This window comes from Dryas octopetala, chromosome 5 (genome assembly GCF_963921425.1).
Source record: "Dryas octopetala chromosome 5, drDryOcto1.1, whole genome shotgun sequence".
Lineage (NCBI taxonomy): Eukaryota > Viridiplantae > Streptophyta > Magnoliopsida > Rosales > Rosaceae > Dryas > Dryas octopetala.
This window is the reverse complement of record NC_141370.1, coordinates 13,609,337-13,635,284: the sequence shown is the minus strand read 5'-3', so window position 1 is coordinate 13,635,284 and position 25,948 is coordinate 13,609,337. Positions and strand designations below refer to the sequence as shown.

The 25,948-nt window shown below is 36.0% G+C and overlaps 5 protein-coding genes and 1 long non-coding RNA gene across 7 annotated transcripts; all 6 read left to right on the top strand.

The window, feature by feature from the left end:
- The first annotated feature begins 1,841 nt into the window (after positions 1 to 1,841).
- Positions 1,842 to 4,050, top strand: LOC147284536 (uncharacterized). Its single transcript, XR_015122360.1, has 2 exons — positions 1,842 to 1,954; positions 3,638 to 4,050. It is a non-coding gene; the product is annotated as an uncharacterized LOC147284536 (long non-coding RNA).
- Positions 4,051 to 7,160: 3,110 nt separating this feature from the next.
- On the top strand, positions 7,161 to 7,990 carry LOC147284535 (dof zinc finger protein DOF3.4-like). Its single transcript, XM_086244706.1, has one exon. It carries the CDS (start codon positions 7,197 to 7,199, stop codon positions 7,953 to 7,955), a length of 759 nt encoding a protein of 252 aa, XP_086100832.1. The 5' UTR covers positions 7,161 to 7,196; the 3' UTR covers positions 7,956 to 7,990.
- A 2,402-nt stretch (positions 7,991 to 10,392) lies between these two features.
- LOC147284534 (hydroxyproline-rich glycoprotein family protein) lies at positions 10,393 to 14,949 on the top strand. 2 transcript variants are annotated; one of them, XM_086244323.1, is made up of 6 exons: positions 10,393 to 10,922; positions 11,337 to 11,451; positions 11,983 to 12,453; positions 12,900 to 13,419; positions 14,254 to 14,331; positions 14,497 to 14,949. In XM_086244323.1, the coding sequence occupies exons 1-5, from the start codon at positions 10,624 to 10,626 to the stop codon at positions 14,325 to 14,327; spliced, it is 1,479 nt and encodes a 492-aa protein (XP_086100449.1). In that variant the 5' UTR covers positions 10,393 to 10,623; the 3' UTR covers positions 14,328 to 14,331; positions 14,497 to 14,949. The 2 variants fall into 2 exon arrangements, with proteins under 2 accessions (XP_086100449.1, XP_086100448.1); XM_086244322.1 differs by having other exon boundaries at positions 10,396 to 10,922; positions 14,254 to 14,294.
- Positions 14,950 to 16,264: 1,315 nt separating this feature from the next.
- LOC147284533 (salicylic acid-binding protein 2-like) lies at positions 16,265 to 19,448 on the top strand. Its single transcript, XM_086243482.1, has 3 exons — positions 16,265 to 16,657; positions 18,322 to 18,450; positions 19,041 to 19,448. The coding sequence occupies exons 1-3, from the start codon at positions 16,286 to 16,288 to the stop codon at positions 19,320 to 19,322; spliced, it is 783 nt and encodes a 260-aa protein (XP_086099608.1). The 5' UTR covers positions 16,265 to 16,285; the 3' UTR covers positions 19,323 to 19,448.
- A 1,209-nt stretch (positions 19,449 to 20,657) lies between these two features.
- LOC147284532 (salicylic acid-binding protein 2-like) lies at positions 20,658 to 24,389 on the top strand. The gene is made up of 3 exons (XM_086244266.1): positions 20,658 to 21,093; positions 22,826 to 22,963; positions 24,108 to 24,389. The coding sequence occupies exons 1-3, from the start codon at positions 20,722 to 20,724 to the stop codon at positions 24,387 to 24,389; spliced, it is 792 nt and encodes a 263-aa protein (XP_086100392.1). The 5' UTR covers positions 20,658 to 20,721.
- Positions 24,390 to 24,744: 355 nt separating this feature from the next.
- On the top strand, positions 24,745 to 25,830 carry LOC147284531 (uncharacterized). Its single transcript, XM_086245694.1, has one exon. It carries the CDS (start codon positions 24,745 to 24,747, stop codon positions 25,828 to 25,830), a length of 1,086 nt encoding a protein of 361 aa, XP_086101820.1.
- Positions 25,831 to 25,948: the final 118 nt, after the last annotated feature.

The following is a 25,948-nucleotide window of genomic DNA, read 5'->3' as shown; positions in this document are numbered from 1 at the left end:
GAAATTATTGAAATTTCGTCGGAATTATCGAAATTTCGGCGAACTTTTTGACGGTGAGATCTGGTTTGGGGTTTTGGAAAGCTGTGTTTTTAGGGAGGAGGCTGGGTTTTTGGAGATGAGGCTGGGTTTTGGGAGAAAAAAAGGGGCGGTAAATAGGGATGGCAAAAATCCCCGCGGGGACCCGATCCGATTAAAACCCTAATGGGGGAAATAAATGGGGCCGGGTTCGGGTTCGGGGATTTAGGCGGGGCCCCGAGTCGGGGGCGGGGCGGGGATGGTTTTAGGTCCCCCGACCCCGAACCCGCCCCGTTTACACTAAATATATATATAACCAAAATTTAAACGTGATAAGTGCTATGCTGGGAATCGAACTCGGCACCTCAAACTCCTTCCTTCAGCTCCTTACCATCAGACCACCAACTTCTTATGAGTACACTATCCCAATTTATATATTTATACACACTTTAGATAATAAAACCCTAAACCCTAAACCCTAAACCCTAAACCCTAAACCCTAAACCCTATACCCTATACCCTAAACCCTATACCCTATACCCTAACCTCAAACCCTAACCCCAAACCCTAAACCCTATACCCTATACCCTAACCCCAAACCCTATACCCTATACCCTATACCCTAACCCCAAACCCTAAACCCTATACCCTATACCCTAACCCCAAACCCTAAACCCTAAACCCAATTTATATATTTATACACAATTTAGATAATAAAACCCTAAACCCTATATATACCCTAACCCTATACCCTATACCCTAAACCCTAAACCCTATACCCTATACCCTAACCCCAAACCCTAAACCCTAAACCCTAAACCCTATACCCGAACCCTAAACCCTATACCCTATATCCTATACCCTAAACCCTAAACCCTATACCCTATACCCTAACCCCAAACCCTAAACCCTAAACCCAATTTATATATTTATACACAATTTAGATAATAAAACCCTAAACCCTATATATACCCTAACCCTATACCCTAAACTTATTCTTCCAATTTATATATTTATACACAATTTAGATAATAAAATTAATAACCCTATACCCTATATCCTATACCCTAAACCCTAAACCCTAAACCCTAAACCCATACCCTATACCCTATACCTTATACCCTAAACCCTATATCTTAAACCTTATACCCTAAAAGCCTTTAAACCCCATAAACCCTAAACCCTAAACTTATTCTTCCAATTTATATATTTATACACAATTTAGATAATAAAATTAATAACCCTAAACCCAAAACTTATTATTCCAATTTATATTTTTATATACACATTTAGATAATACAATTAATAACCTAAACCCTAAACCCTAAACTTATTCTTCCAATTTATATATTTATACACAATTTAGATAATAAAATTAATAACCTAAACCTTAAGCTTTATATAAATGAAAAAACATATATATGTTAAGTAAATTAACAAATATATATGTTTAGGGTATATACCATATATTAATGTATGTTTGTTAAATTATATATTTATATATATGTTTTAAAACCCCAAATTCCAAACCCCAAAGCCAAACCTGAAACCCCAATACACCAAACAGTTGCACTGGTCCAAACCCTAAAGTCTAATCTCGATCTCTCAGACTCAGTCTCTATTCTCTAACTATCTCAGATTCTCAGTCACTCGACTCACTCGGTCTCTCTCTCGCCCTCTCGCCAGTCGCCTCTCTGTCTCGCCCTCTTGCCACCATCTCTGAGACTCTGACTCTCTATTCTCTAATCTCGATCTCTCAGTCACTCGGTCTCTCTCGCGCAGTCGTGCCGCCCTTTCGCCACCATCTCGCCCCTCTGTCTCGCACTCTCGAGTCTCGCCAGTCGCCTCTCTGTCTCGCCCTCTCGCCACCATCTCTGTCTCGCCCTCTCACCAGTCACCACTATCTCTGTCTCGCTTACTCCCCTCTGTCTGGACTCTGGTATGTATTTGGTTTTTGTTTGTTGATGCTTTCTGAATTGGTCAAGAACGAGTGTTGCTTTTAATTCCTTTCGATTTAACAGATTTTAGAATTGAAAGGTTGCCGTGCGCAACCATCTGTACTGCAGCTTTTGATGGGGTTGAGATTTAGTTGGTTATTTTAGTTTGATGGCTTTTAATCTGTACTGCAGCTTTTGTTGTGAATTATGCTTGTGGAGGCTTATTCCCAATTAAATTTCTGTCCTTGGCTAATTAGTATTTTGGTTGGTGCCTGTTTTTTATCCTAAAGAGAGATGAAAGATTTGTTAACTCTTCCCTCCCTAAATTTGTACCAATATATCTGATATATGAATGTGTGTGTGTGTGTGTGCGTGTAAGAATGTGTTTATTATCTATACTGGCAGTCCAAATATCTATACTTGCTTTTAACTTGTATAGGCAGCAACTTATATAAAAGTGTATCATTTCTTGCTTTTTATTTTTTATAGATGGACTCTACATGTAGAGAAATGACCAGCGGCTCCGGCCATGGTGCTGAAAATGAGGAAAATCAGACAGCCACTATAGAGGCCTTGATGTGTGCTCGAGATTGGCTATGGAAGGAGATAGAAGGTAATCTGAAAATTGTTTTAAGGTTTGCTAATTAATTTGTTTTAAGGTTTTCTAATAATATTTTTTTGTTTTGTTTTATGATTAGAATCAAACCCGAATGAGGTAGAAGTCATGGAATCTGAAACTTGCGTTTCAACTAATGATGATTTTGACATGGAGGAGGTAAGCAAATCATGATTGAATCATTTGATGGTTTAATTAATGAAGTGTGACTATTCTCACTTTATTTTGTTTTGATTGTTTAGGTTTCTTGCCTTGAACAGGAGAATAGCTCATTATATGAAGTGTGACTATTCTCACTCATTATATGGGTTCTTGCCTTGCTGATTCTAAGGTATCAAGTATGTTTAATCTTTTATTACATTTATTATATATTTTTCAGTCAATGTTGTGCAACACTGTGATATTGTACATCTCATACATAATGAGTTTAGTTTCAGTTCCTAACAAAAAAAATCTGTGACAATAAGTCACTCACCATTTATTATCCACATTTTTCTGTAACTGCTAGGGTGTTTCTGTAGGGGATACAGTTAGCAGTCACCCTGAATATGTTGGTCATATGTCATGTAACATTTGCCTTAGTAGCAATTTAGGTAATCTATAGCACTTAAGTTGCTGCATTGCCGTAGGCCACATAACTAGTTGAAAGTGTAATTAATGGTATACTTTGCTTGAATAGCAATATGGTTGTCATAATCCACATCCCAAATTCCCAACCTAAAAATAGGACTATATTACTTCCTACACTGCTCTCTAGTCTCTCTAGTTGTAACGAGTAGCTTAACCCTTGGGGAATTCAACTGTTAACAACACGTAACCCTCTGTATCAGTGTGGATATCTTTACTTCTTTAGTGTCACTTTCTTTATCTTAATATAGTTGACCATTATCAGATTAGTATTTTCTTCTTTTGGTTGATAGCAACATGGATCCTATCACAATAGGATAAAGCAAGCAAATTAATTATTCTTGTACAACTGAAAAGCAGATTAAGAACCCTATATATCTATGTGATTACAACTGAGCCAGCAAGTGATTACAAATTTACAATCATATCTCTCTTGGTGCAGGTTTGCAACACATTTTATGATCTTGGAGAATCAAGCATACTCCAACCATATATGAGTGATGTACTGATGCCATAAAGGAGATATCTAAACCATGTTTGAAGCTTGATGCCATAGATGTGTTTTCTTATCAATTGATGGATGTATCATGTATTTAGTTTTATCCATTTATGGACTATTAGAACATTAATTTGTGAGTTTGATGCATTGAAACATTAATAACAGGTCTGCAACTCTGCAAGTTTGATATGTATTATGTTAAGCAAGTTTGAATTGAATCTATTGATACTAGCAGGTTTGTATTAATATATTCATCAGGTTTGTATTAATAATTACTGATTTACTGCTAGCAGGTTTGTATCATACTGCTTAACTATGTAAATATGAGGAAAATGTAAATATGGGTTTGAATTGAATCTGTAAATATTATATTACTGCTAGCAGGTTTGAATTGAATCTGTAAATATGTAATGGTTATTGATATGCATTATGTTCAGGGGAGAAAAAAAAGTGGACATTGAGGCGGGGATTCGGGGCGGGTTCGGGGAAGCCATTCCCCGGCGGGGTCGGGGACGGGGAATCCCCGTTTACATAATCGGGGATTTGGGGCGGGTTCAGGGATTCAAATAATTTCGGGGGCGGGGGATGGGGGTGGCACCCCCGGCCCCGACCCGCCCCGTTGCCATCCCTAGCGGTAAAGAGAGAGAGAGAGAGGATGAAGAAGAAGAAAAAACAGTGGAGATTCGAAGGGAAGAGAAAGGAAAGGAAAGGAAGGAAAGAAAAAGAAGAAAAAAAAAAAGGAATGAAATAAAGAAAAAATTAAAAGGTTTAGGGTTGATTGGGGTTTGGAGCCTTTGGGCAATTGTAAGGAAAAAAAATGGTTTAAGATTTTGTTTGGCCGTTTTGGAGTTTCGTTTAGTTGTTTTTAAACCCTAAACTAGTAAACTATAATATATTTCTATATAAAAAATAATTTAAAATACCATAAAGGACCTAAACCCTAATATCATACACCATATCCTAAACAATATAAAATATAGATTATAAAATATATAAGGTTTAGTGTATAAATTATAGAGTATAAATAATATACTAATTTTATTTATTCATTATACTAATTTTATTTAAAAATATTTGTCTCTAGCGTGCATTATATTCATTTTATATCACATGAAACCTATTATATAATTTGGTTTTTTTAATATTTTTTTTATCAATTTAGTAGATAATGTGTTAAATAAACATATGATAAAGTTTCATTCAAAATTTTCGTATTTTGATAACAATTTTCGTCATTTCTGTATACTTTTTGTCAAAATTTCAAAATTTCCTTCGAAATTTACATCAAAATTTTAATTAAATTTTGTTCGAAATCCGAAATTTTATTCCTTACTTTTAACCAAGGAATTAAATTTTTTTTTTAGAGTGTCGAAATCGAAACACATGTTTAATAATTTTTCGGGAAGATTTCGCCGAAATTTTCGAAATTTATCGAAATTTACCAAAATTTACCGAAATTTATCGAAATTATCGAAATTATCGAAATTATCGAAATTTTCATATTTTCTATTTTCTTCAACTTTAGAAATTCACCAAAAATAGCTCGAGACTCCAAATAATTCACCGAAAAATTCTACGGACTCGTATTGATGAGTACTAATTTCCTATTACCTCAGAATAGTCAAATTGCTTTCAAAACAATTATGAAAAATCCTACTCTTATAATTTAATTTTGAAAAAAATAATAATCGTCAAATTCTTGAATTTTCATTTTCTAAAATTCATTTCCACACAACTAAGCTCTAGAACCACAACCAAAGGTCTAAATTAGTTAAAATAAATTTAAAGAAATTTCTAATTGCTTTAAACAAACCTTAAAACAAATTTGAAAATTTTAAGTAACAAAATTACCATAAGCCAAAATTTGGGTTGTTACACTTAGTGAAAAAAAAAAGCTTAGCTAGGCAAGAAATGCGGGAAAAAAGGAAAGAAAGATTATAAAAAAAAAAAAGGCTGAAGAGGCACGAGGAAAAAAAGTAAGGAAATAAAAAAAATGAGGGGGGGTTTGGGGCCTTTGGGCAATTGGAAAAAAAAAAAGTTTGAGATTTCTTTTAGTTATTTTAAATCTTAAACTTTAATACATTTCTATATAAAAAAATAATTAAAAGTATCTTAAAGGGCTTAAAACCTAATCTTCTAAAAAATATAGAGTATATAGGGTTTAATATATAGATTATAGAGTATAAAGAGTATTAGGGTATATAGAATATATAGAGTATTAGGGTTTAGATTTTAGATTTTAGTATATAATTAAATTATACAGTATAAAGAATATACTAATTTTGTTTATTTATTATATTAATTTTATTTAACAGTATTTGCTCCAGCGCGTATTATATTCACCTTATATTACATGAAACCTACTATATAATTTGATTTGTTCAATATTTTTTATCAATTTAGTAGATAATATGTTAAATCAACATATGGTAAAATTTCATTCAAAATTTCTGTATTTTGATAGTAATTTTTGTCATTTCTATCTAATTTCTGTCAAAATTTTCATCCAAAATTTCATTGAAACCGAAATTTTATTCCTTCATTTTCACCTATCTAGAGATACATAGTTATGGTTTGTTCAGTAGACATGCAGCAGCTACTTAGAAAAAAGCAAGATATAAATCTGAGCAACTGCGTACGGTATTATTGTCGGATCATTAAATAATACATCCAATCCAATCCAATCCAATCCAAACCCAACTTAATTCTTTATAATAAAATTAGTCCCATGCACAGAACCCAGGACACGAAGGCATGCATGCAAAAGGTGAAATCTCAGGCACATCAGGGGCTATACCCCTCCGTCTCTCTGTGTAGAGAGATAAATTAATATGTTATTATATATGTAATATGTAATACCTTTTGTTTATATATGACTGTGTATGTACATCAAAATGGGAAGTACCCGTAGTACATCATGATGCTTCAATTTTGTATAGAAGAAACATGTGGGACGCGGATACATACCCGGCCACCACTCAAATCAATAGTGTCATGGATAGCAAGCTAGGGAATTTAATGAACTATTCCATTATTCATCCCAAGGGAATTAAACTTAAAAATTAATTTAAAAAAAAAGTGAAAAGAAATTTGATCGATGATCATTTGCAGTATTTTATATGAAAAATAATTAAAGAGGGCAGGGTCGAGCTCTGTAGCTGTAGTTGTAGGAGCTAGCCGACCCAAAACAGAGGCTCTTCTGGAGCCGACTGAATTGTCTTGCATAGTACACAACACTGTAAAGCACTAAAGCTGATCCACTCAGTCTCTGAGTCTGCTTCATATATGCCTCAGAAATCCTGTACGTTCCACTCTCTCTCTGTTTCTCTATCTCTCTCTATATCTCTCCATAAAACCCCCTCCACCCCCACCACGCTAGAGCCAAAAACCACTCTATCTTCTCTTCTACTTCATCTTCACTCACAAACTTTATCAAACACCTTCCAAAGCATAAGAAACCAACCAACTAACTAACTTACTTAGCCGTTCGATCGAGACCCAAATGCAGTCAGAGTCGAGCGAGCAGAGCCGAAGGCCACCCACCAAGTCCCAGACCCCGGGAGCTCCGCCGCCGGAGCAAGAGCACCTGCCGTGCCCCCGCTGCGACTCCACCAACACCAAGTTCTGCTACTACAACAATTACAACTTCTCCCAGCCCCGCCACTTCTGCAAGTCCTGCCGCCGCTACTGGACCCACGGCGGCACCCTCCGCGACATTCCTGTCGGTGGCGGCACCCGCAAGAACGCCAAGCGCTCCCGTTCCTCCGCCTCCGCCGCCACCACTTCCATGATGATGGCCGCCTCTGCTTCGCTTAATGCCGACAACCACCACCCGTTGAACGCTGCCCCGGTTTTTGTGCCCGTTTCGGCCAACCAAGGCGGCGCGTCCGTACATTTCGGTGGTTGTGGTGGTGGCGGTGGTGATGTAAAGCCTAATGTGGGTAATGGGTGTGGTGGCGGGAGCTTCACTTCTCTGCTCAACAGTAGTGCTCAGGGGCCGCCTGGATATTTGGCGCTGGGAGGGTTTGGGCTTGGGCTGGCGAGTGGGTTTGAGGAAATGGGCTTTGGGCTTGGAAGGGCGGTTTGGCCTTTTCCTGGGATGGTGGGAGACCCTGGTGCGGGTGTTGGGGCCAACGGTGGGGCTCATCATGGGATGGGGAACACGTGGCATTTTGAGAATGGAGAAGTGAATGTTGGTGGAGGGGAGTTCTGTTCTTGGCCAGAGTTGGCAATTTCTACCCCTGGGAATGGTCTCAAGTGAATCTTCATTTTGGTCTTCTAATTTGCTTTTTTTTTTTTTTTTTTTTTTCCTTTTTGTGTTTCTTGTGGAAATTGTGCTTTACTGATGTAGGCTTTTAATTAATGATATGATAGTGTTGAGGCTTGAGATTGCTGTCCAAGAACTACTGCTCAAATTGAAGTAACTTCTCTTAAAGTTAATTACAAGAATTAGATATGGATATGAAATTGCTATTTGATCACTTTTCAAATTCATCCCAATGGAGCACTCTTTGCCCACAATTTTTCAGTTGTTGAAGAATATGAGTCCTTATTGAATCCAGTTGGAAGCTCACCTGTTGAATTTTTGATGAACCACATCCATTTTAATTACCCATTTTCTCTTTAATTTCTGTCACATTATACATTGTATCGCGTGTGAGATCCATCTTATGCATATAAAATTTTAATTGTCATCACATTACTTATGCATCCGCTGTGAGATCTTGTATAAATGAAGCATATATATTGTATCTCTCCTTTGTATAGTTCAAAACCTTTAATATAAAGGGTTAAGCTGTTTTAATTCCCCTTCAAAACACACTGTTCTATTCTTTTTTTCTCCCACATGAAACACCATAATTAGTGAAAGGCAGTATTAAATAGTTGCCAGCATGTTGATGTTGCAGCTGTACATGACAACTGCTTGTCCTTGAAATAAAGTTTTGGTTCATCTCAAACTCTTTGGAGGGAATATGTTTTGCACTGCCGCACAGATGTGCTACATATATCACATTACTCAATGTCTATCATAAATGTAGATCAAATTTTTTTATTGCTCATGTACTCCCCAAATGAAATATACTAAATCCAATACCATGCGGCTTGATGCATTAGATAAGTATCTAACAGCATTCTATAAAAATGGCCCAAAAGCCCAAAACCGCATAAACCCAAGTGTCATATTGCCTCTAAATTAAAAGTTTGATAAATTAAGTTATCAAACTTTTAAAAATATGTCAATGTGGGCTGTTTTTTTAGGATTTCATCCAAATTTCCGTTAATTAAAAGATGTCAAGTGCCCTTCGAATGAAGAAAAAATGAACAATTAATGGACAATTCATGCACAAAGCCTTACATAGGTCTTGTGGGTTTGTTCGAATACTGTCCCAATTCTTCAACCAAATTTTGTTCCTTTTCATGCCTTAAATTTTGAGAAAGAGGACAAGTTTTGGTAATGTTAAACCACATATGACCCATGTAAGGCTTTGGGGGTGAATTGTCTATTTTGTCCTGATACTCTGGATGGATATTTAGATGAAATTGGCTCACATTAAACTATTTTTAAAAGTTTGATGGCTTTATTAATCAAATTTTTAAGTTGGGGGGCAATTTTTCATACGGGTCATAGTTGACAAGGATTTTTGGATGAAATAAAATTGTCTCACATTAACCTATTTTTAAAAATTTGATGGCTTAATTAACTAAAATTTTAATTTGGGGGAAATTTGACGTTTTTTAGTTGGGAGGAGAGGGGATCGAACTTGGGTGCATTTTGAGTAATTCTATGGCCCTTCCAACTGGGCTATCAAACAACTGCAAATTACAAATTTTTTAAACACAACTGTTTTTTTTTTGGGTCTCCTTTCTTAATGTTTTTCGTAGTATTATAATTTCTTAGTAATAGTTATGCATTTAGTGCATGAATTATTTAATAATAAATGATAAATAAAGTCCACTTTGGAGGCCTCATTGATAAAATAACCCATCTAAAGTGTTTGATGTTAAAAAAATCCACCTCAGTTTTTAATATGTTAAGAAACCTGCACTATAACCATATGGAGTGAATGAAGCAAGGGCTCCGTGTTGCACTTTATTTTTGTGTACAGTCGAGCGCTTGCGGTTGAAACTATCAACCGTTTCAAGTGCCAAACGCTCGGCTCATTAAAGTGGACTGACTTGATATAAACTTTTGCATATGAGCCGTTTTGTCCTTGGAGTACATGTTTTGGCTAAAAAACAGCCACTATTTAATGTATATTTTACAATTTCTATTTCTATTTAAAATTTATCAATACATCTTCTTTTAAACTTTTATTTGTTGCATCCAACTGTTTTAATTAGTTACAAATTGAAAAGAATGGAAGAAATAAGGTTGGGCTAAAAAGACCAAGCCTAAATAAGGCCCAAAGGGATTGGGCTGAGCTTAGGCCTTCCTTTCCCCTCTTAGGCTTGACCTGGTCTGTGGCCCTATTCGATCTAAAGAAATTTCGAGCTTGGGTTAGTCCAACCTGACCTTATTTGCATCCCTAAACTAGCCTTAACCTTCTTCTCCTTCCATGGTCAATATTAGGAAGAGAAGTACTGTAGTTTACTAAAAAAAAGGGAAAGTTGTAAACTAGTGTAAAGTACCATTAGATCAATACCTACCTGGTTTATTTTGATTTATTTATTTTTGTTAGAAGGATTTTATGAAAAAATAAAAGGTTAGAACTTAGAAGTTAGAACTTAGAAGGAAAAGAAAATTGAAAATTAATAAGGAGAAAGATGAAATAATTTAGAAAAAAGATCACCGAAATTTCCAACACTGAAACAGAACAAAGGGCGGGTCTTTCACTTGCCCTTTTTTTTTTTTCCCTCCCTAGGGTTTTAAAGAGGGTCTCTTTCAATTTCGACTTCAAATCCAAACCAGACCACAAAAACCCACAACAATGGCATTCTCATTATTCTCTTCCCCCCTGCAACAACAACAACAACAACAGCAGCAGCAACAGTCACTGTTCCAAACTCAACAGCAACCCTCACAGCCTTTTCAGCAAAGCAGTCCCTTCTTCTCACAACAACAACCCCAGCCACAACAACAACAGCTACAATTTCAGCAACAGCAACAGCAACAACAACAGCAGCAGCAGCAAATGTTTTTGTTTACCAATGACAAGGCTCCGGCGAGTTATAGTACCAAGTGGGCCGACCTCCATCCTGATTCCCAGAAAATTCTCCTTCAGATTGAGTGCGTTTTCTTTTCTTTTCTTTTTTTGAAAGGAATGTTTAGCCTTTATTTCTTTTTCTTGATTTCCCATTGTGAATTTTTTTTTTTTTGGGTTTTTGGCTTGATTGTTTGCTGAGTAAATGTAGGAAAAGAACGCAAGATTTCGAGTCTATTTCGTTGTGTTAAGCTAATCTTAAGCTAAATTGCTGCATTGGACTACGCAAAGTGAAATAATTACTTTTTTTTTTTCCCTCTAAATTTCTGGGGTGTTAATTAGGGTTCAAATCTTGGCTTTCACTTAGTTAGTATTGAATATGGTATGAGATAAGTAACTTTGGTGTAATCCTTTTGATATGTGAAATTTAATTTAAGGATTAATTATGGTTTTACAGTCACTTTATGCATTTTGAATTGCTAAGTATTGTTTGCATGTAGGGAACGGATACTGGGATATAGGGATGAGAGCCAGAGGCTGGATCAATGTAGTCGTCTCTACGATTCATCGGTTTCCAATGATGTGTTCGAGCATGATGCAAGTCGTATTGTTCAGGTTTGCTTTTTGAATAAATTAAACTTTTAAATTATTCTCTATGAATCCTCATCTTTTTTGCTGTCTGTAGTCTTGGTATTATGAAATTGGTCATTGTAAAAGAAAGGTGCTGTCATTTGGGTGAAGTTGGTATTCCTGTGTTTATAGAATGGGGCTCATATTATGCTGGACTCTTTGCTGACTTCTGCCAGATCCTTTGGGGCTTGGCAGTGTGCATGAATACAAATTTGATCCAAATTTTGTATGGTATATAATAGAAGAGAATTTCTATTCTCTTACAATGAACAATGTGATCCAAATTTTGTGATCCAAGTGTTGGGTCATTATGATTGATTCTTGAATAATATTATAAAAAACTTAGTTTTCTCATAAAAGCATGAAAAGAGCTCTTTACTTGTAGATCCAATGTTCAGTTAGTTAATTGTAAGGGATATATGGCTTCTTGATTCCCTAATGTGCTTCCAAAAAGCAAGAAAAACTCATTTTTATCCTATACTGGCCATTATTAACATTATTGACAATTTCTTACAGGAACTTGGGGGAATTGGAACTGCCATGGAACGACAGAAAGCTGTGTTGCAGGAGCTGATGGGTAGTGTGAAAGAGATGTTACGGAATAGTGAGCTTGCTGTTCGGTCTTTCATGATTCTACGTCCAAGGTTTCTTCATCCAAATGCAGGAGGTACTTCAAATGCCACTGCACCGTCACAGGCTCCTGGAGCAACACTACCCCCAGGTTCAAATAGTCAACCGGCAGCTACTTCTATAGTGCCAGTTTTTGATTTCTACAATGGGCTTCCAAGGAAGCCATCTCCCTTCCTACGGCAAACAGTTGAAAGATTTGAGAAGTATTTTGGTGAGTGTCACCAGTGGATTGAAGAATTAGAGCAGCTGCTTTTAGACTCAGAGAGGAACTCTGCCAATGCTGGATCCTCATTGTTGCAATCTCTTCCAAAAGTCATGTCAAATGTGCATGACTATTTTGTTCATGTGGCTGCTAAGGTAAATGAAAGCAAATCTGTTATGTTTCGTTAACATTATATCATAGAGTTGTGTAGTAGAAACTACATCATTATGCTCATTTGCTGTAAACAAATTATTTTTGTACCTCTTGTTTGTCGGTAGAGAATGTTGATTTGCATATTGTTATTCATAGTGCAGTATTAGCTTGAGAATACTGGTAGTTTTGTGAAACCAATTTGATTTGTGTGGTCTTTTGTAATAATTGGTATCATTTAATGATTTCAAAATAAAATAAATTGTGCTGGTAAAAAATACAATCAATTATGGCTTCTCATTTGTTCAATGTATGTGGCTTTAAGTTAATGTGTATATGGTTTTCCCTCCCATTCCTTCCTTCAACTACTTGCTGATGTGCACACAAATGGAGCAGCATGCTGTTTCTTGATACATATGATTACTAATCAATGTCATGATGCGTTTTTTAGGTGGAGAGCATTCATCAGTACATTGTATCCATGAAAACAGCTTATCTTACTAACCAGCGCCTCCAAGGGGATGGGAATGATCCATTTCTTGAGGCTGATCGACGGGAAACGGCAAGGCAAGAAGCTGCTGCTAAGAGGGTGCATCCAACGTTGCATTTACCTGCAAATTCACAACCATCAACTCAAGTTGCTGGACTGTTTGCTAGCTCAGGAACTCACGGGGCATCAACTGCCCCGCAGACATCTGCAGCTACTACAACAGCTTCATCTGGGAGTGGATTCTCACTTTTCAATACACCTTCTGCTCCATCTTCTTCCATGTCATCATCTCTGTTTACAACACCAACCACTTCTGCTCCAGTGTCTTCTCTTTTTGGATCATCAGCTGCTACGCCCCAGACATCACTTTTTAGTTCTTCATCAGCATCTTTGTTTGGATCGACTTCAACTCCCTCTCTGCTAGGCAATACTGCTCCAGCGTTTGGTTCTAGCACTCCTGTTGGAAGTTCATTATTTTCAGGTACCTTCTCACTCTTTTAGTTATACATGAGGAACTTTTGCATTTCATTAACAAATTTATTGTTCTTCATAGTTTTTCATAATTAAGAACAGAAAAATGTTTTGAGGCATTGAATGTATGGTGACGCCTCTTCATGATAGTGTATGCTACGTGAGAAAATTTGCAGATGTCCTTTGCTTTAAATATCTACAATATTTCATTGTTCCCAAGATTGGGGTGTCATATATTATGATATTTTTGGAGCAGGTTTTCACCAGTCAGAGTTTTGTTCGGGATAGGTAGTTGAAATCATATTTCTTAAAAGCAGTGCCCATGGCAGCAACATGTGTCTCCTAGTATGACATTTCTTTGTTGTTATTGTTAATTTTAGTGACAATCATGTGGTTCTCAACTGCTCACACTGGTTTGAGCTATGTAGCTTGGGAGATTTAGTGGTTTCTCAAGTAGTTTTTATATGGATTGAGGAATTTATTGGCTTACTTTATGTAATGAACATTAATTGCACACAAATTAATGGTTGGTTTTGACTTGTTCCTGTTAACATGATATAGGTGTAGGTGACTTATCTTTGACACTCATGTATAGCTTAATCACAATAACCTTGATGTAATTCACTATACACAATCATACAGTGTTCGAAGATGTGAAATAATGGATCTTAATGATTAGCAGCTGGGGTCCAGAGCATGAGCTTAATTCTGCTAATAATTTCTTTTGGTATATTTGTGAATCTTTTGCTCACCAATGGTAAATAATTTGATCTTAAGCGTCAAATTATTTATCATGACAGAGCGCAAGCTTAATTCTGCTAGTAATACTTTTCACTTTTTCCAGGTGCTGCAACAGGGTTTGGATCTAGCTTTGGGGCTCCATCAGTGAGTGAAATTTCTTTCAGCTCTCTGACTTAATTGAGTTAATTTCTACTTCTTATACCTCAAAGTTTGCTCTTGAAAAAAAATGGGCTTAGAAGATTGCAAAGCTAATATTAATACATATCTTACTGGCATTGTGTATACTATAGCTCCATGCTATAGAAATGATTAATTTATTTACCAGCTCTGATTTATATGATTGCAGAAATCAGCAAAGCCGAAATCTCGGACTGGTCGGCGTTAGTTATGGTGGTTTCAGGTCATGAAATCAGGAGGAAAACCATCTTGTTTGGAAAGATACCTGTGTTTTTCAGTATCAAGAATTGTTCTCTTTGCTAACGTGAGATACAAGCGGCTTCTTTTGCTGTGGAGTTCATGGGTCTGCAAAGTTTTTTCACTAAATCCCAAGAGAATCATATTTGCAAATCAAATGCTGCTCGGGTATGTCATCTGCATACTGCTTCCTTACCCCAAATGTTTTGTGATATTGCAATGAGATACTGGAAGAAATATCCATGTCACTGTAACATTTTAGGATAAGAATCTAGGTCAGATTATTTTTTATTGTGTTGACAAGAAAAATTGTAGATCAATTGTTGAGATGATTTCTGTGGATTCAAATAAGCTTGTAAAAATTATCTTGTGGGATTTGTTTTGATTGCTTGTCTGATTTGGCTTGTTGATGAGGCTAGGTGCGCTAACCATGTACTGATACTTTACATCAAACTCATGAATGACTAATATCTTACTAATTGCCGAGGTTATTCTACAATACCAAAATTCATTTATATTTTTCTCTCTTGCACCAAAAGGGTTATGAATCCACCAATTTTGGCACAGTAAATCTCAGGACATCAGACCTCAATTATTAATGTTGTGTTTTCCATATTTTTGTTTAATGTAAATTCTCCAAAAATTACGGAATATACACCTTATGTCTCTCACATGCCTCATCACGTGATAAGATATACACAAAAGATATATTCATTTGTTACATAAAAATTTTACTCGTAAACATTTAAATGTATTCAATGGTCATGCTAAACATTTTATAAATTTGTTGTATTTGAGGCAACATGATATGAATATTAAATGTGTCGTAATAATTCTTTCATGTGTGCTGTATACACCTGTTCTATTAAAAAATTACTCTAAAATAAGATATCAAGAACTACCAGTCAAGATCTCAAAATATTAGGTATTCGAAATTGGCCTTGCTATAGAGCCGGTAGCCAGTCAAGACATCAATGAATGGATCTAACCTGCCAAATCAGGGTTGTGAAAATGACATGACCAACAATCAATAATCAATAAGCCAATTTTGACTAATAAGCCTATATCATTGGCAACAATTGGCAGAACCCATCACCTCGTTAGGTCCTTTCAGTAGTACACTTCAATGTTTAATTGTTTATAGTGTATTGAAGACTTGAAGTTGCATGCGTTTGCATCAAGTTTCATTTTTGTCTTTATATTTTTCAATTGTTCTAATTTTAATTTTATTTTTTACAAATTATTGTAATTCAAAGATATATTAGTATTTTCATATATTAATTCGTCAAATTTATTGTATTTTTGGTCTTATATTTTACAAATCATTATAATTTTGTCATATATTTTACAAATTATTGCGGTTTTGATCATATACTTTATAAATCGTTACTAATTTAAGAAGGGATTTAACGATTTAATGCACATAGACAAAAAAAAAAAACAAGACTTACTGCACATAAATACAAAATACTTACATATACTTGCATTGCATCGGTTTGTAAAGTAGATTACTATAATCAAAATAATTCAAAGTGTAAGGATGAAAATGAAACTTATCTCAAACTACATACACCTAAAGTGAAATTTAGCAAATTGAAACTAAAGCGACCAAAATAAAAACTCCACCAAATGGTTACAGTGGCAGTAAAAAAGCATATTAACTTGGTCATCTTTTTATATATACCCTAAAGTGGTTCATGAACAACCCAATTACATAGAAAATGGCAGCACCGAACGAGCAGAAACATTTTGTTCTAGTACATGGGGCATGCCTTGGGGCTTGGTGTTGGTACAAGGTCAAGCCAACGCTAGAGTCTGCAGGTCACAGGGTCACTGTGCTGGACCTTGCAGCTTCAGGCATCAACATGAAGGCCATACAAGATGTGCACTCACTGTCTGAGTACTCTGAGCCTCTGTTGGAGTTGATGGGTTCACTTGGTCCCAAAGAAAGGGTGGTTCTTGTAGGACATAGCCTTGGAGGCATGAGCTTGGCCCTTGCCATGGACAAGTTCCCAGAGAATGTTTCAGTTGCTGTTTTCTTGGCTGCCTTTATGCCAGACACCACTCACCATCAATCATATGTTATGGATCAGGTATGGTGTTATTCGATTTTGCATATAAGAAACTTTTCCTGCTGCCTGCTTGGTTCTTCCAAGCTCCAACTAGCAAGGCTGTGGAGAATAAAAAAATATACTTTTTAATTATACTTGAAATAATTAAAAGATGAGTTATCTTATATCTAGATCTATAGATAGATCGAATTTTAATATGATTAATCAACTGGGATAATTAGTCTAATTATAATTCCAATCTGATTCATTTATCTGTCTAATTGTATGAGAAACCAAATAATTTATTACGAGTGACTATAAGTCTATAAATATATAATTTGTTTTCAATTAAGCTTTTGATTTTATGCCCTCGTGTTATTAAGCCCATGGGGTTAGTTAATAGTGAGAAAGTAGAGAGAAGTGGAAAAGATTTTAAAATTAGGAAAATGTTTAAGTGAGAAAATAATAGTTGGGAGAAAAACTGAGAGAAATAACATCTTTCTAAAAATTATAATTTGATTATGAAATCGTGTTACTTTCGACTTCTTAGCCTTCATTGCTAGTCAAAAGTTAATAACTAGAGTACAACAATAATGGCCAATCCTTGTTTTGTTGCTAACTTTTTCGCTTTTGATAACAAGTGGGTGGAATAGCAATATCAATAAAAAGAAAAGACAAAAACACTTTTGTCCTTATATTTTAATAAATTAAGTTCAAATTATTAATAAAAAAATTGACGTGAAATCACGTGCTTCATCACGTGAGCGACATTTTGAACATCTTAATTTATCTAGAAGCCTATTTAAGCCCTTACCTACTATTGAACACATTCAATTTAGTGTTGAAATGCCTTATTTATCCAAATTGATTGTATTCAACGGTGAGTAGAGGCTTACATGGATATCTAGGTAGAGTAAGGTGTCTGAAATACTATTCACGTACAATTTGTCGAATTTTTCATTAACAATTTAAACATGATTAATATTTTGAACTTAATTACTATCATATTATAAATACATAATTAAAATTGTCAAAATAAAAAAATCAGAACAAAAATGGAAATTCATGGAAGTACGAGATTCATTTCAGAAAAAAAAAAAAAAAAAAGCTTGGTTTTGGGAGTCAAGATTCATTTCAGACAAGATTTTACATCAAAAGTTTTTTCAACACCAAAGATGGTGTAAACATATATGATAAAAAGAAATTAAACACTGTTTATATAGTTCGAGTATATATAGCATTACTTCTAAGGATCTTCTTCCCTAAATATATATGTGGATACATATTAGCAAGCACACAAGTGGATACAACTTCAACATTTAAATTATTATTGCAGTGGGTCAACTCCAAGAAATAAAATGCCGTTTCAATGATATGCTGCATGAGGTTATTGGAGTGGTCAAATATCAACAACTTTGTGAGGACTCATGGATTGTTTTGTCTCAAAATCCCGTGGTATATTTATATTTAAGTTTTACTTTTATTATTGATCAAAAAAGGTTTTGTTTTTATTACCTAAATAGCATCTCAGTTTTTTTTTTTGGTCTGGCTAAATAGTATCTCAGTTAAACTACTACAACATCATTTGATAACAAATTTAATGATCTTAGCATGACTGTTTCAGATATTTGCATGTTGGTTACTTTATTAAAAACATAATTAATACTGATTTCAAAACTCTTGGTTGTCTTTTTTCATGTGAAAAGTTCGTCCAAAAGACTCCTGCACAAGGATGGTTGGATACTCAATTTGCACCTTATGGAAGCGATGAAACATCAATGTTTTTCGGTCCCAAATTCTTATCATTGAAAGCTTATCAACTCAGCCCCATTGAGGTCTCTCTCTCTCTCTCTCTCAAATTTCACATGCACACATTTACAAGACAAAATGATCCAAGAGAAATATCATTATGCAAAATGACTTTTCTTTTCCTTTTTTATTAGAATTTAGAAAACTAACCATTTTTACATGAATAAAAAGACCATTGTGCCCTCAGGTTCAAAAGTATAGGTCGGCTAGGTCTATAATTGGGTTGTAGCTCGATCAAGCTCATACAAGCCCACTAAAATTCCCAAGTATATTTTGTAGCACCCAAGTACTAGTCCACCACAATCCCACCTCCCAAGTCTCAGCCTTTGCCTTTTGGAGGAAATTGATCCTTAGCCCATCTTAATATTAATCCATTACCCATCCATTCTCACCATTTGGGATAACTCCAAGGCTCACCCCAATTATGTAGTTTGGCTTCACCAATCACCACTATCCTATATAGACAATCATGCAAAAAGGGTTAATGGTCTTTCTCTATAAAAATAGTAATGTTTCAATAGTTGTATTCATATTTAGATCATTTCACCATAATCCATATTATAAGTACTCAAATTTCCTGAACTGATGTAATTACATTGCACATATATATTCAAAGGATCTCGAACTTGCCAAGAGTTTGGCAAGGCCAGGTTCACTCTTTCTTCAAGAATTGTCTAAGATGGGGAAATTCTCCAACGAGGGATATGGGTCAGTTGCAAGAGTTTATGTGGTTTGCAAGGAAGATTTGGCAATACCAGTGGAATTCCAGAGATGGATGATTGAAAACGGCAGCGTTTCAAATGTGGTGGAGATTGAGGGTGCTGATCATATGCCAATGTTTTCAAAGCCCAGGGAACTTTGCAACTCTCTTCTGGAGATAGCACATAAGCACACTTGATTTAATTGTCTTTAGCAATTTGTTATTTTCTTAATCAATGAAGCAGATCAACAATTGCATGGTGGGCTAAGGTCTCACCCTTAGCTAAGGCCCAACCCATAATAAATTTATGCTATGCTTTTATTTTATTTTATTTTTCTCTCTTAAATGCTATGTTTTATGCTAAAGAAGAGGCCTGAGGTAACAACAACGAACAAAACATAAACAGGCAGCAACAGAAACAAAGAAACAAATTAAGCAACAAAGCAAAGTAGCAAACAGCCTAAACATCCAACCAACCCAACAGCAAGCCCAAGCAAACAAAGCAACCATGGGAGAATCCGAAGGAGGACATGGAAGACCATCCTTTGACAAAATGTGAACAAGGAAGCATGAAGGTCGATTGACCCGGTCAACATGTCACGGGGAACCCAAGGGAACAATGATTTTTATAAATAAGATTTATCAATCCTTGTTTTGGTGTCGTATAACCTCAATAATATGCCTCTACCTTTGGCAACACCCATACCCTCGTTAGGTCCTCATCGTTAATTTAGAAATATAAACATATAATCCAATAATACAATTATTTCCAACAAGAACTCTCAACCTTCTTCTTGATGAGCTCAAGAAAGAGGGATTTGAGATTTGGTGCTGCAACGGGTGGGGATGAAGGTTGGGTGGGTTTTCTTATTTTTATTTTTATTTTTTTAATTTTATTGATGGAGAACTGATATGGCTATATTTTAACCATTAGATTTTTTGAATGAGCATGATTTTATGAAAGGTATGCAACATCACACCCTGTAAGGGCAGAGGATCCAAATCCTACTTTTACAAGTTGAATTAGTTATACTACGTAGAGGTATGTTGGTTAAACCCAATAATTTTTCTTAATTTGGGTCAAGTTTTACTTTTGTTTCTGTAATTTCAATTATTCTGTTTTTTGGTTCTGTATTTTGGAAAATGTATTCAAGGATATTTTAGCATTTATGTTCATTAAGTCGTCAAATCTATTGTGCTTTTGGTCTTATACATACCATTGCAATTTTGATCTTGTATTTTATAAACTGTTGCAATTTGGTCATATGCTTTACAAATTGTTAGCAATTTAAAGATGGATTTAACGACTTAATGCACGGAAAAACTAATATATTTTTGAATTGTAACGATTTATAAAATACAAAATTAAAATAAAAAATATTTGAAAGTACAGAAACAAAAGTAGAACTTAGCCTAAACTATAGGGGCCAAAAATAAAATTTAGCCAACTAAAATTAAAGTAACCAAAATGAAAACTCCGCCAAATTAATGATCACATAGCCACATAGGCCATAAGTGCATAGCTAACTTGATCATCTTTTTATATATAGCCTAAAGTGGTCCATGAACGACCCATTAATATTAACAGAGAATATATATGGCAGCACCGAACGAACAGAAGCACTTTGTTCTAGTACATGGGGCATGCCATGGGGCTTGGTGTTGGTACAAGGTCAAGCCAAGGCTGGAGTCTGCAGGTCACAGGGTCACTGTTCTGGACCTTGCGGCTTCAGGCATCAACATGAAGGCCATACAAGATGTGCACTCACTGTCTGAGTACTCTGAGCCTCTGATGGAGTTGATGGGTTCACTTGGTCCCAAAGAAAGGGTGGTCCTTGTAGGACATAGCCTTGGAGGCATGAACTTGGCCCTTGCCATGGACAAGTTCTCAGAGAAGGTTTCAGTTGCTGTTTTCTTGGCTGCCTTTATGCCAGACACCATTCACCAACCATTATATGTTTTGGATCAGGTATGGTGTTATTATTCAATTTTTCATATATATATATATATATATATATATATATATATATATATATATAGAGGGCCTTCCAATAAGGGTTTCCTCATTTAGTGTTAAATGAGGGATCACCTTGTGGGGCCCACACGAGTCGTTTTGTGTTAATCTAAACCGTTCATTTTTTGCATCTCCATTGATAGATCATCCCTGCAAAAAATCAACCAAATCGGAAATCGTTTATTCGTTCGATTAAGCGGTCAAAGTTTAGGTGTTTATAGAGGAATTTGTTGTTCGTCCATTTGTTTTAAACTTTGACCACTTAAACAAACGACTAAACGATTTTCGATTTAGCTGATTTTTTGCAGAGATGATCTATCAATGAAGATGTAAAAAATAGACGGTTTGGATTAACACAAAACGACTCGGTTGGGCTACACAGGGTGATCCCTCATTTAACACTAAATGAGGGATCCCTTATTAGAAGGGCCCTGTATATATATATATATATATATATCTAAGAAACTCTTTCATGCTGCCTGGTTGGTTATTAGGTACACAATTTTTGCTTCTTTGACAATTACATATATCACCCTTTGATTAGATCCGTTGTTTTTTTGCTTACATGTCAATGTTAAATGCCATGTGGCACTAGAATGACACATTTTTTCGATATTTTAATTGGATTCCAACTTACTCTTTTTTGCCCATTAGATGAGTATTTTAAACATACAAATGAGCTGAAATAACCATCTGATGGACATGAAAAAGTGAGTTGGAATCCAAAATATCGAAAAGATGGGTTTCACTAGTGCCATATGACATTTAACGTGAACACACAAGTAAAAAATGACAAATCTAATGGGATAAGGTGATGGAAGGTATTTAATTGTCAAGCAGATAGAGCAAAAGTAGTGTATCTAATTGTCAAGTTTTGAAACCCATGTATCAAATTGAAAGTGACACTATAGTTAATATAGATATTTTGTAATTGTTAAGTTATCTTACATCTAGATCTCTACATAGATCAGATTTTAATACGATTAACAACAAGGGCAGGGATAATTTTGATACGATAGTCTGAGTATAATCCAAACCTTATTCATTTATCGGTCTAATTATATGAGAAATCAAATTATTTAATTTATCAGTCTATTAACAATATATTGGTTTTCAATTAAGCTTTTAAGGTTTGATTTTAAACAGTCCATTAACAATGGAGGCTAAGAAGCCGAAAATAACACGATCTCTTTGTTCTTTACTGATATATTGGATTGATTGAGTCCATAATCTATTATGATTATAACATATATAGTTCTGCACCTAAGTTTGATCTCATCTCTTCCTGACTAAAAAAAACCACCAATCATTTCAATACGAATTTTTAATTTTAAAACATCATAGACATAATGTTTAATATATTGATTAACATTGATCATGTTATTAATTCAGCTTATCGTACAAACAATAATATTAGAATCTGAATTTATATATTCACCAAATAACATGATAGATGATAAAAGATATTATCTAAGTCATTGAACATAAATGAGGTTTAGAATCAGTCTAAATTTGAATAATTAATGAAGTACTTCTACATAATTTAGAAACAAATTTAATGATCTTAGCTTCATTGTTTTAAATATTTGTATGTTGTTTATTTAGTTAGTTTTTTTTTTTTTTTACTTTGTTTAAACGATAATTAAAAAGTGATATAAAAAAATTGGTTGTTTTTTCATGTGAAAAGTTGGTTCAAAACTCTCCCGCAGAAGGATGGTTAGACACTCAATTTACACCTTATGGAAGTGTCGAAGAACCCTTAACATCAATGTTTTTTGGTCCCAAGTTCTTCTCATCGAATCTTTATCAACTTAGCCCCATTGAGGTATATTTCTCTCTCAAATTTGACATGCATGCATACATTTACGAGACAACTATAATTGTATTAGGATTTATGGCCAAATGATCCAAAAGAAAAATCATTATGCAACATGACTTTGTATAGGTTGGGAGTTAGGAAGCTAACAATTTTTACATGAAGAATCCTTAACATTAATGTTTTTCGATCCCAAGTTCTTATAATTGAAAGCCTACCAACTTAGTTTCGTTGAAGTCTATTTCTCTCTCATATTTTCACATGCACACACTTACAAGACAAATGATCCAAGAGAAAAATCATTATGCAAAATGACATTTCTTTCTTTATTTATTTTTTTTGGGTAAGAAATTAGTCAACTAACCATTTTTACATGAAGAAAAAGACCATTATACCCTACTCAGGATCAAAAGTATAGGTTGCTAGGCCGGGCCATAACTGTGCTATAGCCAGATCAAGCCCATCCAAGCCCACTAGAAAGCCTAAGTATATTTTGTAGCCCACAAGACTCAGCCCACCTCAACCCCACCTCCCAAGTTCCAAGCCCAAGTCCACATCCCCCAATGCTCGTTTGATTCTCCTCCCCCTTCCCTTGTCCCCCTGTTAGCTTCTGACCTCTTGGGTCTAGGCAGGGCCAGAGCTCTAGCTAGCCAGGTTGTCTCTTCTTTCTGGGCGTTAAGCCTGCCATGTAACAAAAAAAAAAAAAAAAAAAAACTTCTATAGAACAGTCTTATACATCCAATGTATTTATAAATTAGGTGATGAGAGAGAAACACATAAACATATAAGATGGTTCAATTAAAGTGTTTCTCCTGATACCATAGCTCACCCCAATTCTATAGTTTGGCTTCTCCACTACCCTATCTCGACAATCATGCCAAAACGGTATAAGAAAAGGTAAATAATTTCAGAATTCTTTTATAAGCATGAAAAAGGAGCATACATGCAAGCAAATGGTGAGTAACTGAATTGTAAGATTTCAATATATAGGTGATTTGCAATTCAATGGCTCACATTTCTTGTGCTTATATATATATGTATGATCACATTTTTTATACATATAAGAGAATTCCTCTTTATTTCGCAGTAAATCCCATATTATATAAGTATCAATTTTCTGTTCTGATATAACTACATTGCACATATATCAAAGGATCTCGAACTTGCCAAGAGTTTGGCAAGGCCAAGCTCACTCTTTCTTCAAGACTTGTCTAAGACGAAGAAATTCTCCAACGAGGGATATGGGTCGGTTACACGAGTTTATGTGGTTTGCATCGAAGACTTGACAATACCAGTGGAATACCAGAGATGGATGATTGAAAACGGCAGCGTTTCAAATGTAGCGGAGATTGAGGGTGCTGATCATATGCCAATGTTTTCAAAACCCCAAGAGCTTTGCAATTCTCTTCTGGATATAGTACATAAGTACACTTAATTGTCTTTAATTAGCTGGGTTTTTAGAATGGCATTTCCAATTCCAATTATGGCAAATTGGAAATGGCAAGAGTGTGGATATTTGGAATGATAGATGGATCCCGAATCACCCCTCGGGTAGAATCACGGTGGACCACCCCCCAGCAGCCCCTCGCTGGGCGAATGAGCTTATTGACTGGCAGGATAGAACTTGGAACCTTGTCCCAATTGCTTCAGCTATTGATACCCCTACCTTGAAGGCTATCGGCTCCATTTTGCTAGGCCCGGAAGAGCTGGAGGATAGATTGATTTGGCCTGCTAATACTAATGGCAGTTATACGGTACGCTCCGGATACCATGCCATTCATTCTAGGTCTATGCGTTTGGTCCCAAGGCCTATTGGCTCATCCTATACTCTGGATCCCACCGTTTGGAAGAAGATCTGGGATATTAAAACTCTCCCAAAAGTGCATCTCTTCCTCTGGAAGTGCCTCAATAACGCCCTACCAGTCTTTTATAACCTTTTCAAGAGAAGGGTCATTAATTCCCCTTTGTGCAGTGTGTGTGGTGAAGCCCCAGAAACCATTGAGCATTCTTTATTTCTATGCCCCTGGGCCAGGGGAGCATGGTTCAGCAGCAGTCTAAATTACAAAATCAACTCTCAAGAATTCACAAATATTGCACACTGGTTCTCTACACTAACTTTTCCCGCAGGTACCCAAAAGGAGAATCGGGATAGGCTACTCTCACATATAGCCTTTCTCTGCTGGCAGATTTGGAAGAAGAGATGCAACTTTGTCTACAGGGATTCCCCCCCTTCTCCAGTTCTTGCTGCTCGAATGGCGGAAAATGCTACAACCGAATTCCTTGCAGTAAGACAGCGGTCGGCAATCCAGAACCAAACCCCCCACCAGCCTTGTCCCTCCTCGGCCACCCAAAGCCATAGGCACCAGCGGCTTCAATGGTCTCCCCCCTCCCCTGGAATTATCAAGATCAACCTTGATGGAGCTTGGGATCCTTCCACCTTGGAGGCAGGAATAGGTGTGGTGGCTCGGAACTGCTATGGTACTCTAGTTGATGGAATAGCGAAATCTTGCTTAGCTGCATCACCTCTCGAAGCAGAAGCCTTGGCGGCCCTCGAAGCGGTCACCCTTGCTCAAAAAAACAATTACTCTTCTATCCTTTTTGAATCTGATAACCAAGAACTCATCAATTGTGTCTCTGGGAAAATTAAGAAAGGAAATTGGAGGCTGTACCTGATTTTGGTAGCTATTAAACAAGCTTCCTGCTCCTTCAACGCTTCAGTTTGGTCTTGGACTCCCAGGAATACAAATTTGGCGGCGGACTGCATTGCCACCCTAGCTCGGCGGAGGATGTGCCCTGAACACTGGGTCAGAAGACCCCCATCCTCCCTTGTCTTTGTGTTGTCTCGCGATGGGCTACCATGCCCTCCGATGACTTAATTTGTTTTTGGAACTGAAGATTATAGCTCTGGTTGACCTGGGCGGTTGTCTCAGTTTCTCTGCTTGGCCAGATCTAGTAATCTTCAGTTTTCTTTTCGGGGGCTGGTCTGCTGTGATT